This window comes from Emydura macquarii, unplaced genomic scaffold, assembly GCF_026122565.2.
Source record: "Emydura macquarii macquarii isolate MOO-44397 ecotype Brisbane River unplaced genomic scaffold, CSIRO-AGI_Emac_v2 contig_1363, whole genome shotgun sequence".
Taxonomy (NCBI): Eukaryota; Metazoa; Chordata; order Testudines; family Chelidae; genus Emydura; species Emydura macquarii.
In genome coordinates, this window is record NW_027131500.1 from 505,374 (window position 1) to 526,035 (window position 20,662).

Consider the following 20,662-nt stretch of genomic DNA (forward strand, 5'->3'; position numbering starts at 1 on the left):
GAGATGTGTGTACAGGTAACATTTAAGGAATAATGTATTTATGCAGAAAGTATGAGTTATAGACTTGGAATAAAAGTTAGTCACCAAAGGATAGTATGTCTCAGTGATGGCTCATTGAAGCATGAGGGAGTTGCCACCCAGCCCTGGTTAGCCAGTGATGTAATACCAGGCTCAATTTTCTAGCCTTGCTCCATCTCAAGACTATCAGTGGAAAACATTGGAGACCACCGCAAACAGTCTAAACCACTTGCATGTAAAACAGGAACATTACAAGAGACAGAGGTTTGCCCTGGCTGTAAATAAAGACAAAAGATTGATTCAGAATATGAGGGGGGAGGGAAGACCCTCTGCATCCTTTCACTGAGGAGACATCTTGGAGACTAGGGACATTCTCAAGAAAAATTGGATCCTGGGTCCTGTGAAGCCAGCCAGCTCTGAAACAGACTGAACTTTTTTTGAGGGGGAACCTACTTTTATATTATTAGATAGAAATGGTAACTGTTAATAAGTGTAGACCCAGGTTTGCATTTTATTGTTTCGTATTGTTACCATTTGTTTCCATCACTCCCGTTTCTAGTTAACTCTCCATTCTTTCTTAAATAAACCTATTTTGTTTTACTGAAAATGCTCACAAGTGCTGTCTGTTACACCGGAATGAAGAAGTTTAAGGTAAAACTCCTAATGGGGTACACTCCACCATTAGGTGCAGAGGATCTGGGGTTTCTGTGACTAGCCAGTGTCAGGGGCTGGATATCACAGGAGAAAGATCCAAAGGGATTTGGGGATTGGATTGCATTTATTGTTAACTTGCAAGGCAAAGCCTGGGCTGGCACAGTCCAGAGGAGAGTGCTTGAGGCTGAAAAAGCTGGTAGTGTTAGGGAACTGGCACCCAGCTAGGGGCAGGCATGACTCCCTCACACTTGAGGCAGGGAGTAACAAGGTGACTCACAGGCCTGGGTGCCCAGGTGCCAAGGTGACTCACCCAGGTGTATGGGTCCAAGCCCAAGTCCCACTATGGTATGGGTCAAAGCCCACTCATTTACAGTGTGGACACAGCTGATGCCCAGGCAGCCAGACTCACGTCCAGAGAGTCCGCCAACAATATCTCATGATCCCCTAGGCCTGTGTGTCCATACCCTTCTATCCCAAACTTCCCACTTGATTCCCAGGAACCCAAAGCACTCTCCCGGTTCAAACACAACTCTTGGTGTTTAAGCCTTCCTTTCCTCACAGACTGCTCAACTGTATACACAGTTAATCTATTGTGTTAGCTGTGTCCATCACTAAGAAGCAGCCCTATATCAAGCACACTGCTAGATGACCAGAGGAACACAGCCGGACTCTGATAAAACTGTGGTGTAAGAAAAGCAAGACATTTGACTTGACCAGAGCACAAGAAATGATCATGGGTACAAAAATATCTCAGAACCTGGAAGCATTGGGAAACCACTGGCATGCGATCAATCCCGGGAGCAAGTTAAGCACCTGATGACCACTTATTGCCAAACCAGGGATGCTAAGTGCGCCTCAGAGCACTCCCCATCAATGTCTACCTGCCTCTTCTATGAGGAATCAGATTGGGTAGTGGGAACTGTGGCAAGCACAGAGCCCACAGTGCCGCGTGACACTGAGCAGGGATGACAAGTTTTTAACTCCAGAAGCAGAGGAACCATCGGAGGATGGCTTGCAACTACTGGATCAAATCCCTGAAATAACCATGTTGCTGATGCCAGTCCCAGGTCAGGCTTTATCACCGGAGCAGCTCCAGCACATCCTAGGGTCTGTATTTAGAGGACCTGTTTATGGGCAGCCCTGGGGAGCAGTCCACAGCTGAGGCAGCAGCCCAACAAGCACGGAGCAAGAGCTTGATATGTTTTATCTGCCATTCTGTTTGTTATTAATAGTTACAATGCGAGAGATTTCCTGGTTATTCCCAATCAAATTGTGATTACATGCAGTGGCTTGGAGTGTGCTTCCATTGAGGGCAGAAGCCACACAATTTCCCTAGCCTCTGCCCCCAACACCATGTGGGAAATAAGAAAAAAAAGTTAATTAACAGTTAACATTATCTTTTTTAGTAGATGCACACATCTGAACCAGCATGGCCTTCCTTATGCGTGTGTTCTGACACTGGAGGGTTCCGCATATTTCCCAGAATTTCTGGTTCTTCATGAAAAAATTCTGGAGCTACTGCTGGTCATTCCAGGTCCACATGACAATGTGATCCCATCAGTCTGTGCTTGTGGCCCTGCTCAAGAAGCACTGATCTACATATGGGGAATCTGGAGCTATGACAACAGGCTTGAGCGGCCTTAGCAGGGGTATGGATGCCACGTCTGTACCCATTTCTGAGGGATGCCTTTGATAGGGGAGATATCAGCACCAAAATGTCCACCACATCTCATAGATACTGTGCCTGATTGCCAATATACAAGTGAAAGCATGAGCAGAATTTATTTCATCGGTGCTGGATCCATACTGCTGGCTCTGGTGGTTGCAGGAAAATGATTCAGATGGAGATACTGGTGGGCTAACAGCACTTCTGGTTAAGTGCCATGGGTTGGACAGACAAGTTCTCTCTCAATACACCATGAACCAAGCCCTAGATTGGCCACAGCTAGCAATGGTTCTAAGAATTCTAGGATATGTCCCCAGAAGCCACAGTATTTGACTCATGTCCACATAATGCAGTATGGGCACGTCAGCACAGATATGAGGCTTGCACAGCAATGCAGTGTGGACAATCAAGCAGGAGCCTGCAAAGAACAGGTTTAGGCACAGGTCATATGGATACTGGTTTACTATGCAATGTAGACATACCCCCAAATTCCTCACAAAAGGGCTGACTCTCTGGAGTGTTCCTGACATAGGATCTCTGTCCAACAACCCTGCTTTTCTATGCTCCTGCTTTTTCATAACAGGCCTTACACCCACATCTCTCCATTCATGTCCTTCATCTGATATGACAAGAAGGCAGTGTTTCCAGGACACAATTCTTAAGGATAACCAGTGATGAACGATACTAATTAATATGAATAACACTTTGATTTTCTGCAGCTTCTTTAACCTGAGGATCTTAAAGCACTTTACAAACTTAAAGCCTTAAATCACCTCTCTGAGGTAGGTAAACAAAAGTGAATGCATGTTGTTTGCTCAAAAAAATAACTCCAAAGATCAAATTTGACATAGCTGAAGGAGAAAAAAAAATTAGATGGAGGATTTAGACAGAGTCCAAAGAGAAATATGATCAAAATAAAACTATTTTGTTTACTTATAGGGACTATGACATTTCAAAGCCAAACTTTGGTAACAGTGCAGATAAAAAAAATATCATGAAGTCTTTGCCTGGGTTGCACACGTCAGTTTTAGAATGATTCTCAACAAATTCAGAGAATTGATATGAGGTAGTGTTGTCCCATAAACAGGAGACAGGACTGGGACTCAGAAACCTAGATTCTATTCTTATCTCTGCTACTGACCTACTGGGTGATTTGGGCAAGTCACTAAATTTCTCTATGCCTCTGTTTCCCCTCCAACTTAGTCTATCTTGTCTATTTAGACAGTAGGCTCTCTGGGGCAAGGATTGTCACCTATTGTATGTATGTACAGTGCTAACATTGGAGCCCTGATCTTGGCAGTGACTTCTGGGCACTGCTACACTAGACATAATGAATAAAAAAGTTACACTTTTTTTCGTACTGATCTGAACAAATGCAAGGAGTATGAAATGAAGTCTCTATTCATTTAAGGAAATATTTTAATGTTAAAGGATTAAATACAGGAATTTAATGAAGGATTAAATACAGGAATTTTGATTAGGTTTCACATTAGTATGTGACATTAAAAACTTCAATAATAACTGGTTTGGTAAATGAGAACGGTCTTATTCACAGGTCAGCGAGCAGGCTGAGGATCTATGGAATAACTCAGCCTGACAGAGCAATTGTTGTTTCCTGAGAATAATTCCATTTGAGCTACAAAACACTTGACATGCTGAACATCTTAATTACTAATAATGAATTAAATCCAGCTCTCTAATCACTGTTCAGATGAAGATGTGCCAAATTAAGAAAGGAACAGGCTAGGGACAGGCAATTTTTACCAGAGAGCAACGGGAATCATCTGAGACGAGAAAAGAAAGCAGGCATAACAGGGATAAAAAGGCGGTAGTACAAACTCTAATTTAAAAAGAAATTAACTTTGTACATAATCAGCCCAAAATACCTGTAACACTGGAAAGGGGAAGGGAAACAAGAATACAACTTCAGGGACTTAAGCAGGTTGTTACTTGCTTCTGCCAACAGAGAAACAGAACTATGGAGTTGCTTCCTGAATGAAGGATTAAGTCAGTGGATGTGTGTGAAAGAGACAGTGGCCTCATCTTTACCCTGCAGAGACACCAAACTCCTACAGTCCAGATTTAAACTATTGGTTTTATTTTCTTTCATTTTGATCCAGTCTCTGCTGATGCTACTTTAAAATAAGGCCATACACATTTACCCACAACTGGAAGACTAAGCAGCACACGGTATGCTGCAATACTCTTTCTTTATTTCTTGTGACTGTAGTGTGCTCTTCCATTTAGTGCTGTGAATTTTCTGTCCCTTTCCAATTTGTATTAAGAAGCTACTTGAAATCTCTTCCTAGAAGTGGATGGATTTCTTTGAAAGGTTTTGGAGTAATGTTGTGAGCCTGAAAATACAAAACATTATTTGGTAAGTGTACTATAACCCGAAAGTCACACCATGACTGTATTTGGGTTGTTTCCATAGACCTCCTTAGAAAAGCATTTGTTTGATTGTATTCTCACACATCACCTTTTTTATCCAAATTGTTCTTTTTGGTTTGTATTAGTTTCTCTGCACAATGCTCAAACTAAAGAATTATCCAAAACTAAAGAAAAATCTACAACTCTCAGAAATGCAAATGGACACAAAGTGTGGAATGGCAGACTTTCATTGACTGAATGGAATCTAACGTAAAAGGTACTAATTTATCCCAGAAGTTAGAGAGCCAGGTATGAAGATTCATTTTAATACTGATTTAGACATCCAGTACCTGCTTGTTTTGCTGAAAGACCTTAGCAGAAATCCAACAATGATTTAATTGAATTTAAGGTTTGATTTAAAAAACATTATAAACAAAAAATTTCCATTTTCTTTTTCACATTAAAAATTACTTTTTTATGGCACTATGCTAATAATGAGGGCTTGCACACTTTGTACTTCATGTAGGCCAAACTTACTGCATATATACGAGTCTCCTTGCAACCCTCCGTTTGCCCGCAACTTCAAGCTTATGTGTCACCCTATCATCCCCCTCTTTTTCAGAGACTCCCTGCAACTCCTCCCTGCCAGGGGTTCTGTGTGCCCCCAGTTTTCCTCTTCCCCCTATTTCTACCCCCTAATGCCAGTGCTACTGTGTCACCCTATTTCCACTTCCTCCCATGCACACCTCCCCCATCTCCCTATGACAAAGGGTCTGTCTCTCTCCTCCCCCCCATGCCAGGGACTCCCAAATAGCCCCACCCGCCCCACAACAGCAAGGCCCCCTACTCTCCTCCCCTCCCGGCAGGGATTCTGCATGCAAATCTTTCACCTGTTCCCCCTATGCCACCCATACCAATTGCCACCCATTCCCTCTCTCCCTCTATACTAAGGTCCCATAGTCTCCCCCCAGTGGTCGGGGCTCTGTGTGAACACCCACAATCCCCATACCATTATTATCTCTCTGGGAGATACGTCATTCGAGTATCAACATGTCAAACTCTCTTGGGAGGATGAGCAGGAGTACTGTGATGCTGGAAGGTAGTAATGGGTGCCTTCAACCAGTTGTTTGATCTATAGACAACTGTAAAGGTGCTTGAAGTTGTGTCTGTGCTGTGGCAGTGCCCCCATTTCCTCCCTTTCATTGTTCTGATTTTCCCCCCAAAATCAATAGGCCACTGATGCCTACAAGGTTCCCTGAAATTTTGGAATTAATTGGATGTGGTGTTCATAAGTTTTCGCAGTACATACAGACAAACACAGAAATGCCATCAAGTTGAGTGTAAAGCCTTTGCAAACTCAGCCAATTAAAAAGCATGGCTTATGTTTAGACGTTTTATAATCTAGTGTGGAATGTCATGTGGAATACACATTTCTGAGTAAGTTTCTGAAAAATTTTATAAACCACCACCGCCACCACTATTTATATGGAAATTACAACTAGAGGATTGCACACTTCGTAGCTTTTGTAGGCCGAGCTTATTGTACACACCAGGGGCTTTCGCATTCCTCCATGCCCCCAACAAAAGTTCCCTGCATGTCATTCTCCCATTCCCCTCTGTTTTAGGAACTCCTCCAATGTCTTCCCTGCCAGGGGCTGTGTGTGCCCCCCCATGTCCCTCTCCACCCACACCAGGGTTTACCACTATCACCACCATTCCCACTTCCTCCATGCCCTCCTTTCTCCTCTCCCCCCCATTTCAGAGGCTCTGTGTGCCCTCCAACCCCATACCAGGTTCCTCCAATTTCCTCCTCACCAGGGTTTCTATGCAGTATAGCTTTTTATTAAATTAATCTTTTGGATTTGCTTACCTGTTAAAAAGCCTTGCCCTGTCCATATATGATTAGCAAAATCCATGGGCGTCAATGACCTTTTATGAGGTGTGTCTGACTGTAAAAAGGGGGAAAATGACTTTGTTCATTATGGTCCTCTCATAGATTAAGTGCTTGATTGTGGCTGTCCTGCCACAGCCCAGCACAGAGGGCTGTGGTGGAGCTGCACTGCTCCAGAAGGGTATTAGAGAATCGTGCCTCCACAGGCATTTTTCTTGTATATAGAGGTGGTGCAATCTACCTCATTCATTAGGATGCAGCAGATCTCTCTTCCCAGCACACTAACCCCACTCTTCAGAGCAGTGCAGATGGAGTGCAGGAAAGTGTTACCACCCTCTTTTACACATCCTGCTCTCTGGAGGGAGTAGGAGTAAGCAGTCCTGCACTCCAGCCATTACAAGGTCTGATACTGTGGGAAACTGTTTCGTAGTCATACAAAGGTGGTGGTGGTCTTGGGGAGGCAGCCCAACATCTCTAATCACACAAAAACCCACCCTGAATGTGTGCGTTGTATTGGGTCTTGAAAACTGATCAATAATGACAGTTCGTTCTCTAAGTGGTCGTCGCTCTGTACTGTCAGGTACTGCGCTTGACACTCTGCTATGAGGATACCGTCCTCTATGCTGAAAGAGAAAAAAAAATTGAGCATTGAAATAAATGCAAATATTGGCAGGGCTAAAATCAGAATCCTTTTGACCTTTGCTTAAATTAAAAGAAAAGAAAAAAAAAAGCAAAGAGTTAATACTCCACTAAGTGAAAGCCTCATGTTAAGAGTTTTTAAAATTACTAGGCTGGGCTTTTCAATCAGATTTCAAATGTATAAAAATTAAGATAACATGTTTTATAGAGAAGGTAGGAGACGGCAAGTGTAAGTCCTCTAAACATTGGGTTTCAGTAGCAAAGGTGGGGGGTACCAGCCCAACACCACAACGGTTTTTCATGAGAAAGGACTGACTTGGCTAAGATGCCTAACTCCAGGAAAGAATTTACAGCTAGGAATCCTGAACAGAGGAAAGCTCTTCCCTCCAGCACAGAATTAGGCACCTAACATGCTTTGAGGGGCAGCACTTAGTCCTCACCCCTCTCTTCAATATTTCTGCTGGTTAGTTTAGGCAGCTCCCGCTCAGCTTGCTGGCTTCTGTGAATCTCTCTTTATGCATCTAACTCTCCCCATGCATTGTATATGGAGCATGGGCACCTAATTTAGGGTTGCAATTTCCACTAGGTAGCTGGATGCTTAAGTGCGGCGCTGCTACCCCACAATCTTTAACGTATCTATCCTCACAACAGCCTTGTGAGACACAGCAATGCTATTATTTCCATTTTAGAGATGGGGAAGTGAGGCACAGAGAAGCTAAGTCACATGCTCATGGTTACACAGGAAGTCTTTGGCAGAGTAGGGACGTGAACCAGATCTCCTAAGTCCTAGGATAATGCCCCAATCACTACACTATCCCCTTTTCCTCATAAAGGAGCATAAGATCATACAAAACGATAAAGGTTGTGGGTTTTTTCATGTATGTCTATATTTATACATTTTAAAAATATTGAGAAGTCTATTATTCAAACTGAAATAATTTCAAAATTCTAATTTGCTTTTCATCATTTTTCTGTTTTCTTGCACTTCATGCTTTTTGGACAATGAAAATGGATCAATTTCACTTTTATTTATATTCACGTTTATAGTCAATTTCATTTTTTACTTCTCATGCACTAGCACAATGCAACAAAATGCTGGAAGGCAATATATAAATTCAAAACACAGATACAAAATTAATTTATATCTGCTTTCTAGAAATTGAAGAAAAAATATTTAGTTTTAGAAAAATGTTTTTAAAATAACCTACATTTGAGGCCTAAAATACCTCCCTGTGCACCTTCAAATGTAACTACAGTAGAATTGCAGAGATCCAAACACCCGAGTTATGAACTGACCGGTCAACCACAGCTCATTTGGAACTGGTAGTGTGTTATGCAATCAGGCAGTAGCCGAGACCAAAAAAAAAAAAAAAAGGAAATACAGTACAGAAGTACAGTACTATGTTAAAGTTACTATGGGCAAGTTTAAAAGAAAAAGACTTGACAAGGTTTCTGTGCTTGTTTCATTTAAATTAAGATAATTAAAAGCAGCATTTTTCTTCTGCATAGCAAAGTTTCAAAGTTGTATTAAATCAAAGTTGAGTTGTAAACTTTTAAAAGAGCAACCATAATGTTTTGTTCAGTTACGAACACTTCAGAGTTATGAAGAATCTCCATTCCCGAGCTGTTCATAACTCTGAAGTTTTACTGTATAAACTCTCATGCAGGTCAGGGTCTTTTATCGCAATAAAATATGATTGAATGTTATTCTCCCCAAAGTAGTAATTTCAACCAAAGATGCAAAGTGGATTTGGGGATTTTTTTTGTTGTTCCCCTCCCATCCCCATGTTATGATGTTCTTTAACAATATTAACAAGTACACATCTTACAAAGCCTTGCCGTGATCCAGGTACTGAAAGGTATTGTTCAACAGCCTCTGTGTTTATTGGTGGTAACTTGTTCCGGACTGTATGTACAAGTGGAGAGGACAAGCGATCTAAACCAGTATACCTGTAGGATTCAGATTAAACAGATTTCAGATTCCATCTAATACTCTAGGGACAACATTTCTTAATACATTTAAGATACTGTAAATAGTGGAGCACTTAATGCAGCTGCACAGAGTAATGTAATTGCTGCTGCTTTCAGAACAATGCTTTACGTAAACTTCATTTTTCTGTATGAAGTGTGGAATCTTTTGGAAATTTCAGAACTAGTTCCCAAATCTTTTACACTATTCACCCTGTAACAATGAATGCTCTTGTTCAAGTTTAGCAGGGTCTTGATCTCAAGGAAGAAAAAAGAGAAACTAAAAACTCACAATTTAGTCCCCCTAAGGACTTTATCACTGTACACATTAGGAGTCTTTGAGTATAGTGGGTCTGAAGTGACAGATGGTAGCCTACGATGGGTTGGCATTTTCTTAGAAGATGCCAGCAGTACTCGAGACGATGAGAGAATACTGTTATCAGTAATTCGTCCCCGCCGATTCCGCACTGAGTTGAGAAAACCAGAGCCCATGCTATGTTGTTTGTCTTCTTGTTCATTCCTAGAACAAACACACACTTCTTAGAAGAATATAATTGCTACTTATACAAATTAAAACTCAGTCATGTCTATTATTGACAGAAAGATGTCTACATTTTTTATTACATTTTTGGCATCCCAAAGCATTTTTATATGGCCAAAATGACAAAGTACAAAATAAAAAGTATACTATTTTCATATCAATACTTACTGTATCTTGTCTGCCAAGTTTGCATGCCTCTGTTGGAGTGGTTTAGCCTGAATTGTCATAACACCATTCAAATCACTACAGAAATTGCTGGAGAAACGGTGAACCTAAAGAGAGCAAAAAAATAAATGCATTAAACCTTTTCAGTCTCATTACCTTTTATAGAGGAAGGCTTCAAAAAACCAAAACACCCAAATAGTTAGGTCAAAAGATGCTTAAAGAACAGCATGCAAAGGAAATCTCGCTTCAGATCATAATTAAGGATACAATTTGGTCACGTAGGTCATGGATTCCATGACTTTCCAGGACCTACGTGACTTCAGAGGCAGGGCTGGAGTAGCTGTCTACCTGGGGGCTGCCATCCAACAGCTGATCAGTGGGGCTCAGGAGCTGCCTGAGCCACAGAACAGCTGACCGGGAGCCAGCCCACTGGAGCAGTAGGCTAAAGCAGCTGCAAGCCTCCACAGGTTTGTTCTCCCTACTCCCCCAGGATATGTTTAGTAAAGGTCAGGGACAGGTTGTGTCTTCTGTGTATTTCTGTTTACTATTTGCGACCTGTCCCTGACTTTTTACTAAAAATACTCATGACAGAACCTTAACCTTAATCATAATGGAACATTTTCTCCATATAAAAGATAAAATGCAAATAAATAAGGGTCAGTACCCCACAAAACAAAGCTTGAAAATTAAGACTAACAGTAGATATTACAAGCAAGAATTATGTAATATTATCAGTGCAAACATAAGTAATATGTACCCCACTGCTTATTTCTATTAGAGACAGAGTTGGCAGCAACACCTATAATTAACATTGCTTAACATTTTCCATTCCATTAAAAGTAACTGAAAATGGGGCCCTATAACTTTGCCTAAAGTTTTTTCTTCAAGCTAAAATATTTATTAGGTGTCCACTTCAGCTTTACATATATAATTTATTTGCTTACTTTTTGAAAAGTTTCAGCTAAAATGATTCAGCCATTTCTGAGAATGAGGTTAGGGGAAAAGATGTTTTGTTAATATTAAAAAAAATCTTGCAACCACTTTACAGAGAAGCTCTACCACCATTCTTTAGAGTAGGGACTCAAAAATGTAGCAGGGGAGTCGCTGTGGGGTCAAGGTGACTTGAAATGCCCCCATGAAAGTCCATTGGAAGCTAAATTCTCAAAATACTCCATTTTCATTGGGCATACTCCAGCTCAAGACTGCACAGGCTGACCAGGACTTTTTGCAATTTACTCCTTCTGGCTGCTGGGCCACTATGGAACCAAGCACTCGAACTAAGAGCAGAGAGGTTATCTTTCCAATGTTCTCAAAGCTCCCCTTGCAGACACCTAGGAAGCATGGAGGAGGAGGAGAAGAAAGCTGTTTGAATGCAGGGGCAGGGACATGCTGGACAGGAATAGGAGTAAGTTATGGGAAACAGAAGCAGAGGGGACAGAGATGGAAAGGGACAAGCTAGAGGACAGAGGCAGAAAAGTATGTAACTGCTAGAGCATACTCACCTGCAGAAACTCAACTAGAACCCAGGATTCCCAAGTTCCAACACTGAGGCACAGACACTGAACAAGTCTCCTCTGTTCTCCAACCCATAAGGCAGTGGGGAGCGGAGGCAAGAGGAGAGACATAGAGAGAGGAGGGGCAACTAATACAATAAGACATGTCAGGGGTTTTGAGAGGGAAGCTGGGCTAGAACTTCACACACGCCTCACATGTTCATGGTTCTATTTAGAAGGAAAGGTTGTCTCTCAATATAAAGGATATAATTTTCTGGGAGGAAGTAGAGAGTACTGTTATCTGTTTTTATAGCACCTAACACAAAAGGGTCAATGCTAATTGGGATCTACCAAGTCTGAATAAAAAGAAGTTATAACAATGATGTAGATTTGTGTCTTTTTTAAAACCAGACTAAAACTAAATACCGTAGACATGCATAATCAATAAATATGGAAACTTTTCTGGTCTAAGCTAGAAAAGGTGCAGATCAACTGAAAACAGAATTCTGTTTTGTAGAACAATATTTTACCTGAGATGGAACAAAATGTGAACCGAAAGATGTGCTTCGTGCCTCAGAGCCTGTTGAGGGGGGGACACTTGCTGTATCTGCTGCAATATGGGAGACTGGTAGATGTGGCAATTTACTTGTAATAGCTTTCAATTTCTCCACCTGTTTATCATTCTCTGCACCGGTGTAGAACATACAAGCGAATAAGAAACAAAATTGTATATAGTTATACAAATTGATGATGGTAGGCAAATATCAGTGACTCAGATTTGACATATTATCTGCTAGGTAAACAGTATTCAAAATGTATTGTAAATGTTATAATGACATTTTGGCTTAGATTAGTTTTCATTTAAGACTTCATGACATTTAAAAATAAACCAATTGTCAGATTAAAAGCATTTATTTTTAAAAACATTTTCAAAATGACTGTACTTTGTCTGTCAATGTGAAACCAGCTGGGCCATGTATGTGGAAGAGATGTAATTTGCTTTTTTAGAAGACACTGGTAAAACGGCTGGAATATTGTTGAACCATTTCCACGAAAGATGTGTTAGAAACAGAAAAACATATGAACCGAGGCAATCAAATGTCCTCTTGCCAGGCAGGAAAGGACTAAAAGCTGTATTACTACTTTTTCAATGGGTATAAGCCACTATATTATTTCTATCATACCCTTAAATTTCTCAACTGTCCTAGCCCAAATACTTTGCTTAGTAGCCTATTCTCCACAAATGGATGACTTTTGTAGAGGAAAAGGTAGCAAACCTGATAGCAAACCTAAATCTCCTCTTCTTTAATTCATAATACTGTGCTAAACAATTCACTTGTAGCCTGAATAATTCTTGTGTATTCTGGCAATAATACATGCAACACTCAGTTCTACCAGCATAGAATACTGCAAGTATTTAACCTCTTCTATTTAGGCCATGTCTACACTACGGGGGCTATAGTGGCACAGTTACAGCACTGTAGCTATAACAACATAACCCCATAGCGTGGACACAGCCTACAGCAACAGAAAGGGTTTTTACATCGCAGTAGAAACATCACCCCCCTAAGCAATAGTAACTAGGTGAGTAGAAGCATTCTTCTGTCAACCTAGCTCTGTCTACACCAGTGGTTAGGTTGGCATAGCTACAGCACTCAGGGCTGTGAATTTTTTTTTTTACACACCAAGCGCTGTAGCTACGTTGACCTAAATTTGAAGTGTAGACCAGCCATAGTTTTAAAATGAATTTGAGATCTATTATTATACTAGTTTCCATTGATATACTTTTCCTTTTCCATTTTATTTAAGAATGACATTATGTATTTTTTTCTGGTATTGATTTATCTGTTAACATACATTTTAAGAAACAATGCAATCCCATTAGCTTCAAAAGACAATCCCATGCACATACCAGAAGACAAAATGTATCTTCTGAATTAAATTTATCACAGTGAACTATGCTCTTTCATCTGATGTTAATCTCTGTGTAACTAATATTCAATGTGGCAATCTCTCCCCCTCTAGTGACTGATAAGTCTACACAGTGATTTTGCTAACAGACCCTTTTAGCTTAAACGTTAGAGGCTAATGCTTTTAGATATCCAGGTCCCAGATTCAATCCCTACCAATAAAGGCCTTCCAAGGGGCATCATGTTACACCTTCTACCAGTGATCTCTCTGTGCCGACTTACACTGAAGCACTTCTTGTAAGAAACCTCCTCTCTTTATGGGTCTGATCCAACGCCCACTGAAGTAAGGAAGAATCTTTCCATTGGGAGGCTGTGGATACGTTTTATAAAGTGCCATGTAAACACAAGGTGATATTTAATAATAATAATTATTATTATTATAATAAAGAAGTTTCCTAAGCCATATTTAATAAATATCAAATTACCGTTCCAAGTGCAATTTTATAAGTTCCAGCTACAAAAACTCCAAGTACCTGTGATAGCAGTTTCCCAGTTTTTTCTAATCAGCTCCTCCAATATTTCAACTACATTGCTCCAGACACAATCAAACACTTCAGCAGCCACTGCGTCTTTGATACAGGCATTGGGAGAAACAGGAGGAATGCCACGTTTATTCCTCTTTCGAGCAAGCTGGGCTTTCTTTTGTTCCAAACTCTCATCATCACTAATGATTGAAGCAAATGCAGCTGTATTACCAAATTCTACCTGTTTCTGTTAATACATACAGTGAATCTAAAATACTTCCTTACTGAACTAGAAAAGCATCAAATAGATTTATATTTAAAAAATCAAGTTTCATATTATACATAATCCAAGTACTGTGGGAAGAAACCAGAACATCTCCAAACTGAAATTATGACTTGGTTTTACTTTGCTTTGTTGCCTCTTGCTGGTTGAACTGCACTTGTATCGTGGTGGTAGCAACATGAAAAGTCAAACTCGGGCAGTATACCAAAAAGTTTTTGAGACTCTTGATATAGCAGCCATATACATAGATAGTATAACAGGAATGAAACAAAACTGATGGAGTTGGTCATTTGGGACTCGAATCCTTTACCTCACCACCACCCAAGGAAAATACCATCCCACAAGCTTTGAAGGGGAGAAGATTATGTAGAGTAGATCCTTAGCACCCCATCCTGCTCAGTCAGACACATTTGCCATGACTAGTGGAGTGACTTGGAGGGATTTCCACAGTTTTGCAGAAGCAGGGGACCATGTAACCTCATGTGCCACTCCGACCCTTCCATTATTATACGGACATTTTCACCCCTCTTTATTTCCCTCTCTTTGTGTGTGGACTGGGGAACAGGTAGAGCACAGAACCCTAAACTCACTGCCTCATAATACCCTTAGTATGAAAAGGGTTTTCTGGAACTAAATTTTATTCTATGCCTGTTCTTACATTAACTACATCATATTACAATTTAAAAAATGGAAAAAAGGTATTAAAAACAATCTCTATAATCTTAATTCAGAAAGGCCCCATTCTTTTGCTTTTTGAGCTGCACTGTGTACACTTTAACCACAGCTGAGAGTGACGACTAAGGAATTTTCTAAAATAAACTGGAAGTAGGTTTAGAGAGAAGCAAATCCTCAGGTTTAAAGCAATTTCATGCTAGTTTTTGATTATATTCTTCAAAAAAATATATAATTTATTTACAGCTCCTTGTTGTCAAAAGCAAGATACTCTTCAATTTTTCCATCCACATCATAGATTTCTTCTTCCAGGAATGAATACTCAGATGAATCAGAAACAGAAATCCTTGGGGAACCACAATCTAATGATTTGTGTACTGGGGATGCTATTGGAACCAGTTTAGATCCCAAAATGCAGAGCCTGAAACAAAAGAATTAGAATTAAATATACATGGAAAGAAGCATAAACAGACAGCTACTGCATTATACTGAAGTGTTTTACAGCTCGTAAAATAATATGCTTATAAAATTATGAAAAGATATGACAGATCAAAGTGAAGTGCTTTTGACTAAATACATTTTATTTCCACTTCACAAAGACAACATACTAAAATGATATCCTAAAAAGGTCTGAAAAGCCTAGGCTACGATTGCTACACAATCAAGGGAATTGTTTGACATATCATACAAACTTTTCACTCATTTAATCATCTATAAGAGGTAATGTTTATATATTTGTGACTGAGGTTTTTTTTTTAATGTTAATGTAGTTACAGTTTAGTTGCTGTAAATATTAGGAATATATTGAATTCAACTGAAATGCTTAAAAAGTAACATATATGAAACTGTTAACATACTCTTTCATGTTGCTAGTGCTTTCACAGAGGCCGGGTAAAGATTTGGCATACACAGAGCTAGTAGTTCTGCTCTGAAAATGCTGAAAGCCTTCATCCTTAAGAAAAAGGAGCTGTTTTCCTAAAATCCTGCATAATACAAAATGTGAAGTAGATACATGTAATCAAATCTGAATAACAGGAAGTGCAGCAATGTGAAAAATACAGACATCTGCAATACAATCAAACAGATAGAAATAATTTGATAATAGCTCGCATACATTTATTCTGAGCAATTAATGGAAATAAGGGGCCAGATACTCAGATAACGTAAAGTTGTGTGGCTGCACTGAAGCCAGTAGAGCTATGCTAACTTAAACCAGTTGAGGATCTGGCCCATAAGCTTTAAAAATAGCCAGACCTTTACTGAAAGGATAACAGAAAACAGCCATAGTAGCTAAATGAACTATGTTATAGAAGTTGATTTGTATACAGAACATAAAACTTTCTTTCATAATCAACAGTCCAGCAGACAACTTAGAAGAGAAAATTTTAAAATAGATGGAGAACACAATCCCTTTAGGGTTGATTTAACGTCACTCTGCACAACTCTAGTAAAACAAAGGGACCTCCATGAGGACAGAGGATCTGACCCACGATGTTTATAAGGATGGCTGCTAATGCACATGTTACTGAAATTGTGTGGATTGCAATTGGGGAAAAAGTTTATTTTTCTTTTAATGTGTACACAATTACGTTGTCAAAAAGAGGATTTCAGATCATTATTTATCTGATTAACGCTCATTACTTATTACGTTGTTTTCCACTAAACATTTGCAAGGGCTCTTCGGGGAGTCTACAGCCAACAGCAGGAATTTGTATATGTCAATCTGAAATTCTCAGGTTCTTTCAAATATATGAAAATGTTTCCTTGAGAATCTCCTACTTTTTCACTGAATAGCACTGTAAATAAGGAAGTTCTGAGTAATGTTCATTAGTCACTAGCTCATTAATCATTAAAAATTATCTACTTTACAAACTGACTCAGTAAGAAAAGGCCTTTTCTTTTAATAGGTTTGATCCCCTACATCTAGAAGTCAATGGCAATTTTCAGGCCCAGTATGAACAACTACATATGTTACCTGTTCAAATGGGGACCGGGATAACTAACCTATTTTACAGAAAATGGAAGGACAGATTGTGAACCTCTTACTCACACTGGCGAACAGATCTTCACAGCAGCAGTCCCACTAGAGTCAACAGTGCAACTCCTGTAACTGCTCAACAATGTGAGTAACTGTGTTCACAATCTAGCCCTGACTGAGAACAAAGGGTGTTTTTTAAACCTCGGAGTTAACTATTTTTGTACACAGCACACCATGCATTTTACAATATCATGCTGTAATGGTGTTGGGTGATCCTCTGCACACACAACAGAGCATCACCCCACGGCTAAGTCTCCTCCCTGCCCTCACTGGGTGGTTTGCTGTGCTGTGCGTGGAAGGAAGGAGCAGTCCCTCTGTTCCCCAGGCACCTTGCACCACCATGAAAAAGCCAAGGACAGTTTCTCCCTAAGTATATATCTCTCCATTTATGTAACTACTTATTTGCTTTGCTAACATTTCACTTTGGTTCATGCTGGTTTACATGGCCCAGGATGGTGACATCACTGTGACTACATATTGTTCCTGCAGTCTGTGGACACTCTCTTTTCTCACTACTCCTAAAAATGACAGCATTCAACAGAGTAGAATTGACAGCCTGGGTGACTTTCTACTGACTTCAGTGTAGACAAGATTTTGCTGCATGTCTTCACTGAGGTTAGTTTTCATAAATATAATATTCACTGCTCTATTAGATGTATTCTGTAAATATTAAAAGTCACTACTGAAGTATGTTTTTTCTTTTCTCATATTAATTTGCACATGACTATTCTCGTGATTGCACTAATATAAAATCTTTTGCGATGATTACATTACTTCGGATGAATATCATGAGTAGGTAGAGCACTGACAGTCCATGCATGGTCAAGGACTAACACATAGTTTGACCACTGAGCTGCAGATGAATTTGAACACAATTCTGAAAATAGTATTATAAATATAATCCAATAAGAACAGCTCAGATTGAGATACCTAGAAAATATATTAAGTACTCAAACAAAAAACTCTGATTGGTTAGAACTGTGAATGAATGAATGAAATAAAGAAAGAAACTAAATTCTAGTAGGAAATTCCCTTACCTCAGATGAAGAGATCGTTTGGTCCATTCTTTACATTCTGCCTGCAGACCCTGGGTTTGAGATCTCACTTTTCCTTCAAACAACATTTCATCCACATCCCAGAATGACTGATGCACTCTTTGTGTATTAGCTTTGTCAAATTCCTACAAATAAGATTGTTTTTAGTGAATGCTTCTAAACATATTTAAAATGAGAACCACATCTAATACACAACATTTTTACTTTTTTAATTATTATTAGTCACTGGAGATACAACTAAGTTAATCAGTGACCTAGTTACTAATTCAGTTTTCTTTATTGCTATAGCAGCTGTCCTGCACTGGAAAAAAAGTAACTTTTCAATGACAAGTCGTGCTGTATGTCTTATGAAAAACTAGTTTCCTGTAAAGCAGTTTCGTCTTTCTTCAGTAAATTGGACAAAAAGTACTATTAATAAAAGTTTCTGAGACATACATCATCCCTCCAAGAATAAATTGAGCTTCTTTCAGTGGACAAGCCAGTAGTATAGCTTTGTATTCCAGACCAAGAATTATTCAAGTCAGTTGGTGTTGTAGGATTGCTAGAGGACAGTGATGAAACAGTTTCACTGTGGAAAGAAACAAAATAAAATGAAAAAAATGTATTTTTACACAAACATACTAAAAGTAACATTACACATATTCATATCATATACGTGATAGTGATGTATGCCTGTGTATGACATGTGACATTCAGAACATGCTGTGAAATCCATCTGTTAGATAAGGGTGATGAAAAGGTTGAGGGCATGCGCTTTTAGACAAGGTGGGATGGGTGTGTGCTGCAGTCATATCCATCATCCAAAAGCTGTTAGGTTAACTTTTCTTCTCTATTACACTGCTAGCTGATCATCATTTTAACTATTACCAGGACACACAGACTACGTGTACAGGTATTTACTTTACACATGCACCCACATACATACTAAATATGTGAAAGATGCTAAAAGAATGATTTGTGTCCTCCAGAATACTTTAAATCAGTGCAGCCAAAACTGTACAAATTATAGACAAGTTAACCTTTCAAAATCTATTAGAAATTGATGTGCTCAATTTGCAGGATTTTTTACTGCAAAGTTTTTAAAACAAGAAAAGTTTCAATTAATATTGTTTTATTATATTTCCTGCTACATATTACATTTTACACATACAGAGAATGGGCCCATACCAAACTTTCAGTTATGGGTTTTTCATTTGTCAGAAGGCTTTTAAAAGGCTGTACTCTGGAGTACAATGAAAATCTGAGCAGTCATCTTTGCAGACCAGCCAACTTCTAGACAGTGCTCCCGCTAATTGGAGTGAAGCTTCTTTAAAGTTAGCTGATCTACAAAAGCAGTTAGCTTTCTCTTCACTGAACTCTGAAGTTTGAACCTGGACTTTCCATGCTGGCTGCTGCGTCTTCATTTTGCTCTGAGGTTGTGGAACCCCAGAGCCTTGTAGCATAGTTCAAACCCAGAGATATTTCCAGGAGACCTGATTAACAAGATCTTGGGTAAATCAGCATTACTTGTGTTCTATACAGTAGAGTCTGTGTTTCTGTTCCTAAGTTAAATGCTTTTAGATATCATAATAGTTTTTTTAAAAAAAGAACGTGATATTTTATTACTCAGAAAGTGCAGACAGGGTTAGGGGAAGGAGAACGCAATTCTGAGAAGCAAAGAATCATGGTAGTACAAAGCATTAAGTACGCTGGAGATAATGCAGGCCACGGACAAATGTCATCAACCTGAAATGCAAAGAAGATGAACTTTGAATTAAGCAGACTAATACATAAAAAGCTGAATGTACTTGCTATCTCAGCTAGTTAAACTGCTGCTTCCCTTGCATGGCATAATGCTTATTTGGAAAGCTGAAGTCCTTTCCTAACACCTGTCATCCATGAAAATGACCTAAAATGACCAATGAAATCCAAGAGGTAATCTGAAAATTATCACTTGAATTAAGAGATTATATTTCTTGAACCATTACGCCAACAGAAAAAGCTTACTGAAAAATGATTGGTGGCATTCATGTTAATTACATTAGAGAATATACTTTAGTGAAAAGAAACTGCACTAAATTTGTGTAAAAGCATAGTATTAAACGTAGCCACTGTTTTCCAAAATAATAAAGCAATCTGTTAATTATTTAAATTTGCTGTAGACACATTGTAATATTTAACTATAATGGATTACCTCATATTAGCATTCTTGGCCCATTGTTCTATTATTAATAAGTACTATTTCAGAAGTTAATACATACCAGGTAAAATTGTCGATGGCTTCCTGCACATTTTTCATAAAAATTGCTGGAAGATTTCCACTCTTCCCTGAGAAACAATGATCTGTAGATCCTTTGGACAGCCCTTTTCTGAAAACACCACATGAAAACTATATTAATTCCAGTCTGTACATAATCATAACTCATGTCTCACTCTCAAAAACAAACGGTACAAACTAATTTACAGGTGCAGCAAACTAATGGGTAGCCAAATGAAAAGAGCAGATTAGATTTAAAAGAGGTTCAGAGCAAAGGACTTTCACACCGCAACTGATACTGTAAATTCCACTCGTAAGTAAAAGAAGAGCTCTGAGCTCCTGTACAACACTCAAGAATATGCACTTAATGATGAGTAGTAGTAGTATAGCACTGTAAGGTAAAATGAATTTGACTCCCAAACTGACAAATAAGAAGGCTTCTGAATAGGAACTTGTACTATAATCAGGGATCAGGAGTGAGATCCTTCAAACTTTTTGCACACAATCATTAGTGTCATTGGGATTATAATTAGCTTTGC

The 20,662-nt window shown here is 39.2% G+C and overlaps 1 protein-coding gene across 4 annotated transcripts in view; it reads right to left on the minus strand.

The window, feature by feature from the left end:
* Positions 1-3,728: 3,728 nt before the first annotated feature.
* Positions 3,729-20,662, minus strand: part of FAM149A (family with sequence similarity 149 member A) — a 58,903-nt gene continuing 41,969 nt past the window's right edge. For 3 of the 4 annotated variants that reach the window (XM_067551599.1, XM_067551602.1, XM_067551600.1), the window contains exons 2-14: positions 20,128-20,235; positions 18,323-18,455; positions 17,870-18,012; positions 15,652-15,777; positions 15,039-15,215; positions 13,849-14,039; positions 11,936-12,090; positions 9,916-10,019; positions 9,499-9,726; positions 9,068-9,188; positions 7,094-7,222; positions 6,579-6,657; positions 3,729-4,692 (exon numbers count right to left, since the gene is read on the minus strand). In XM_067551599.1, coding sequence (XP_067407700.1) covers positions 4,619-4,692; positions 6,579-6,657; positions 7,094-7,222; positions 9,068-9,188; positions 9,499-9,726; positions 9,916-10,019; positions 11,936-12,090; positions 13,849-14,039; positions 15,039-15,215; positions 15,652-15,777; positions 17,870-18,012; positions 18,323-18,455; positions 20,128-20,235 — 1,768 coding nt within the window. In that variant the 3' untranslated portion in view covers positions 3,729-4,618. Of the gene's footprint in view, positions 4,693-6,578; positions 6,658-7,093; positions 7,223-9,067; positions 9,189-9,498; positions 9,727-9,915; positions 10,020-11,935; positions 12,091-13,848; positions 14,040-15,038; positions 15,216-15,651; positions 15,778-17,869; positions 18,013-18,322; positions 18,456-19,574; positions 19,594-20,127; positions 20,236-20,662 lie in introns of those variants that run through there. The other variant, XM_067551601.1, reaches the window with a different exon arrangement.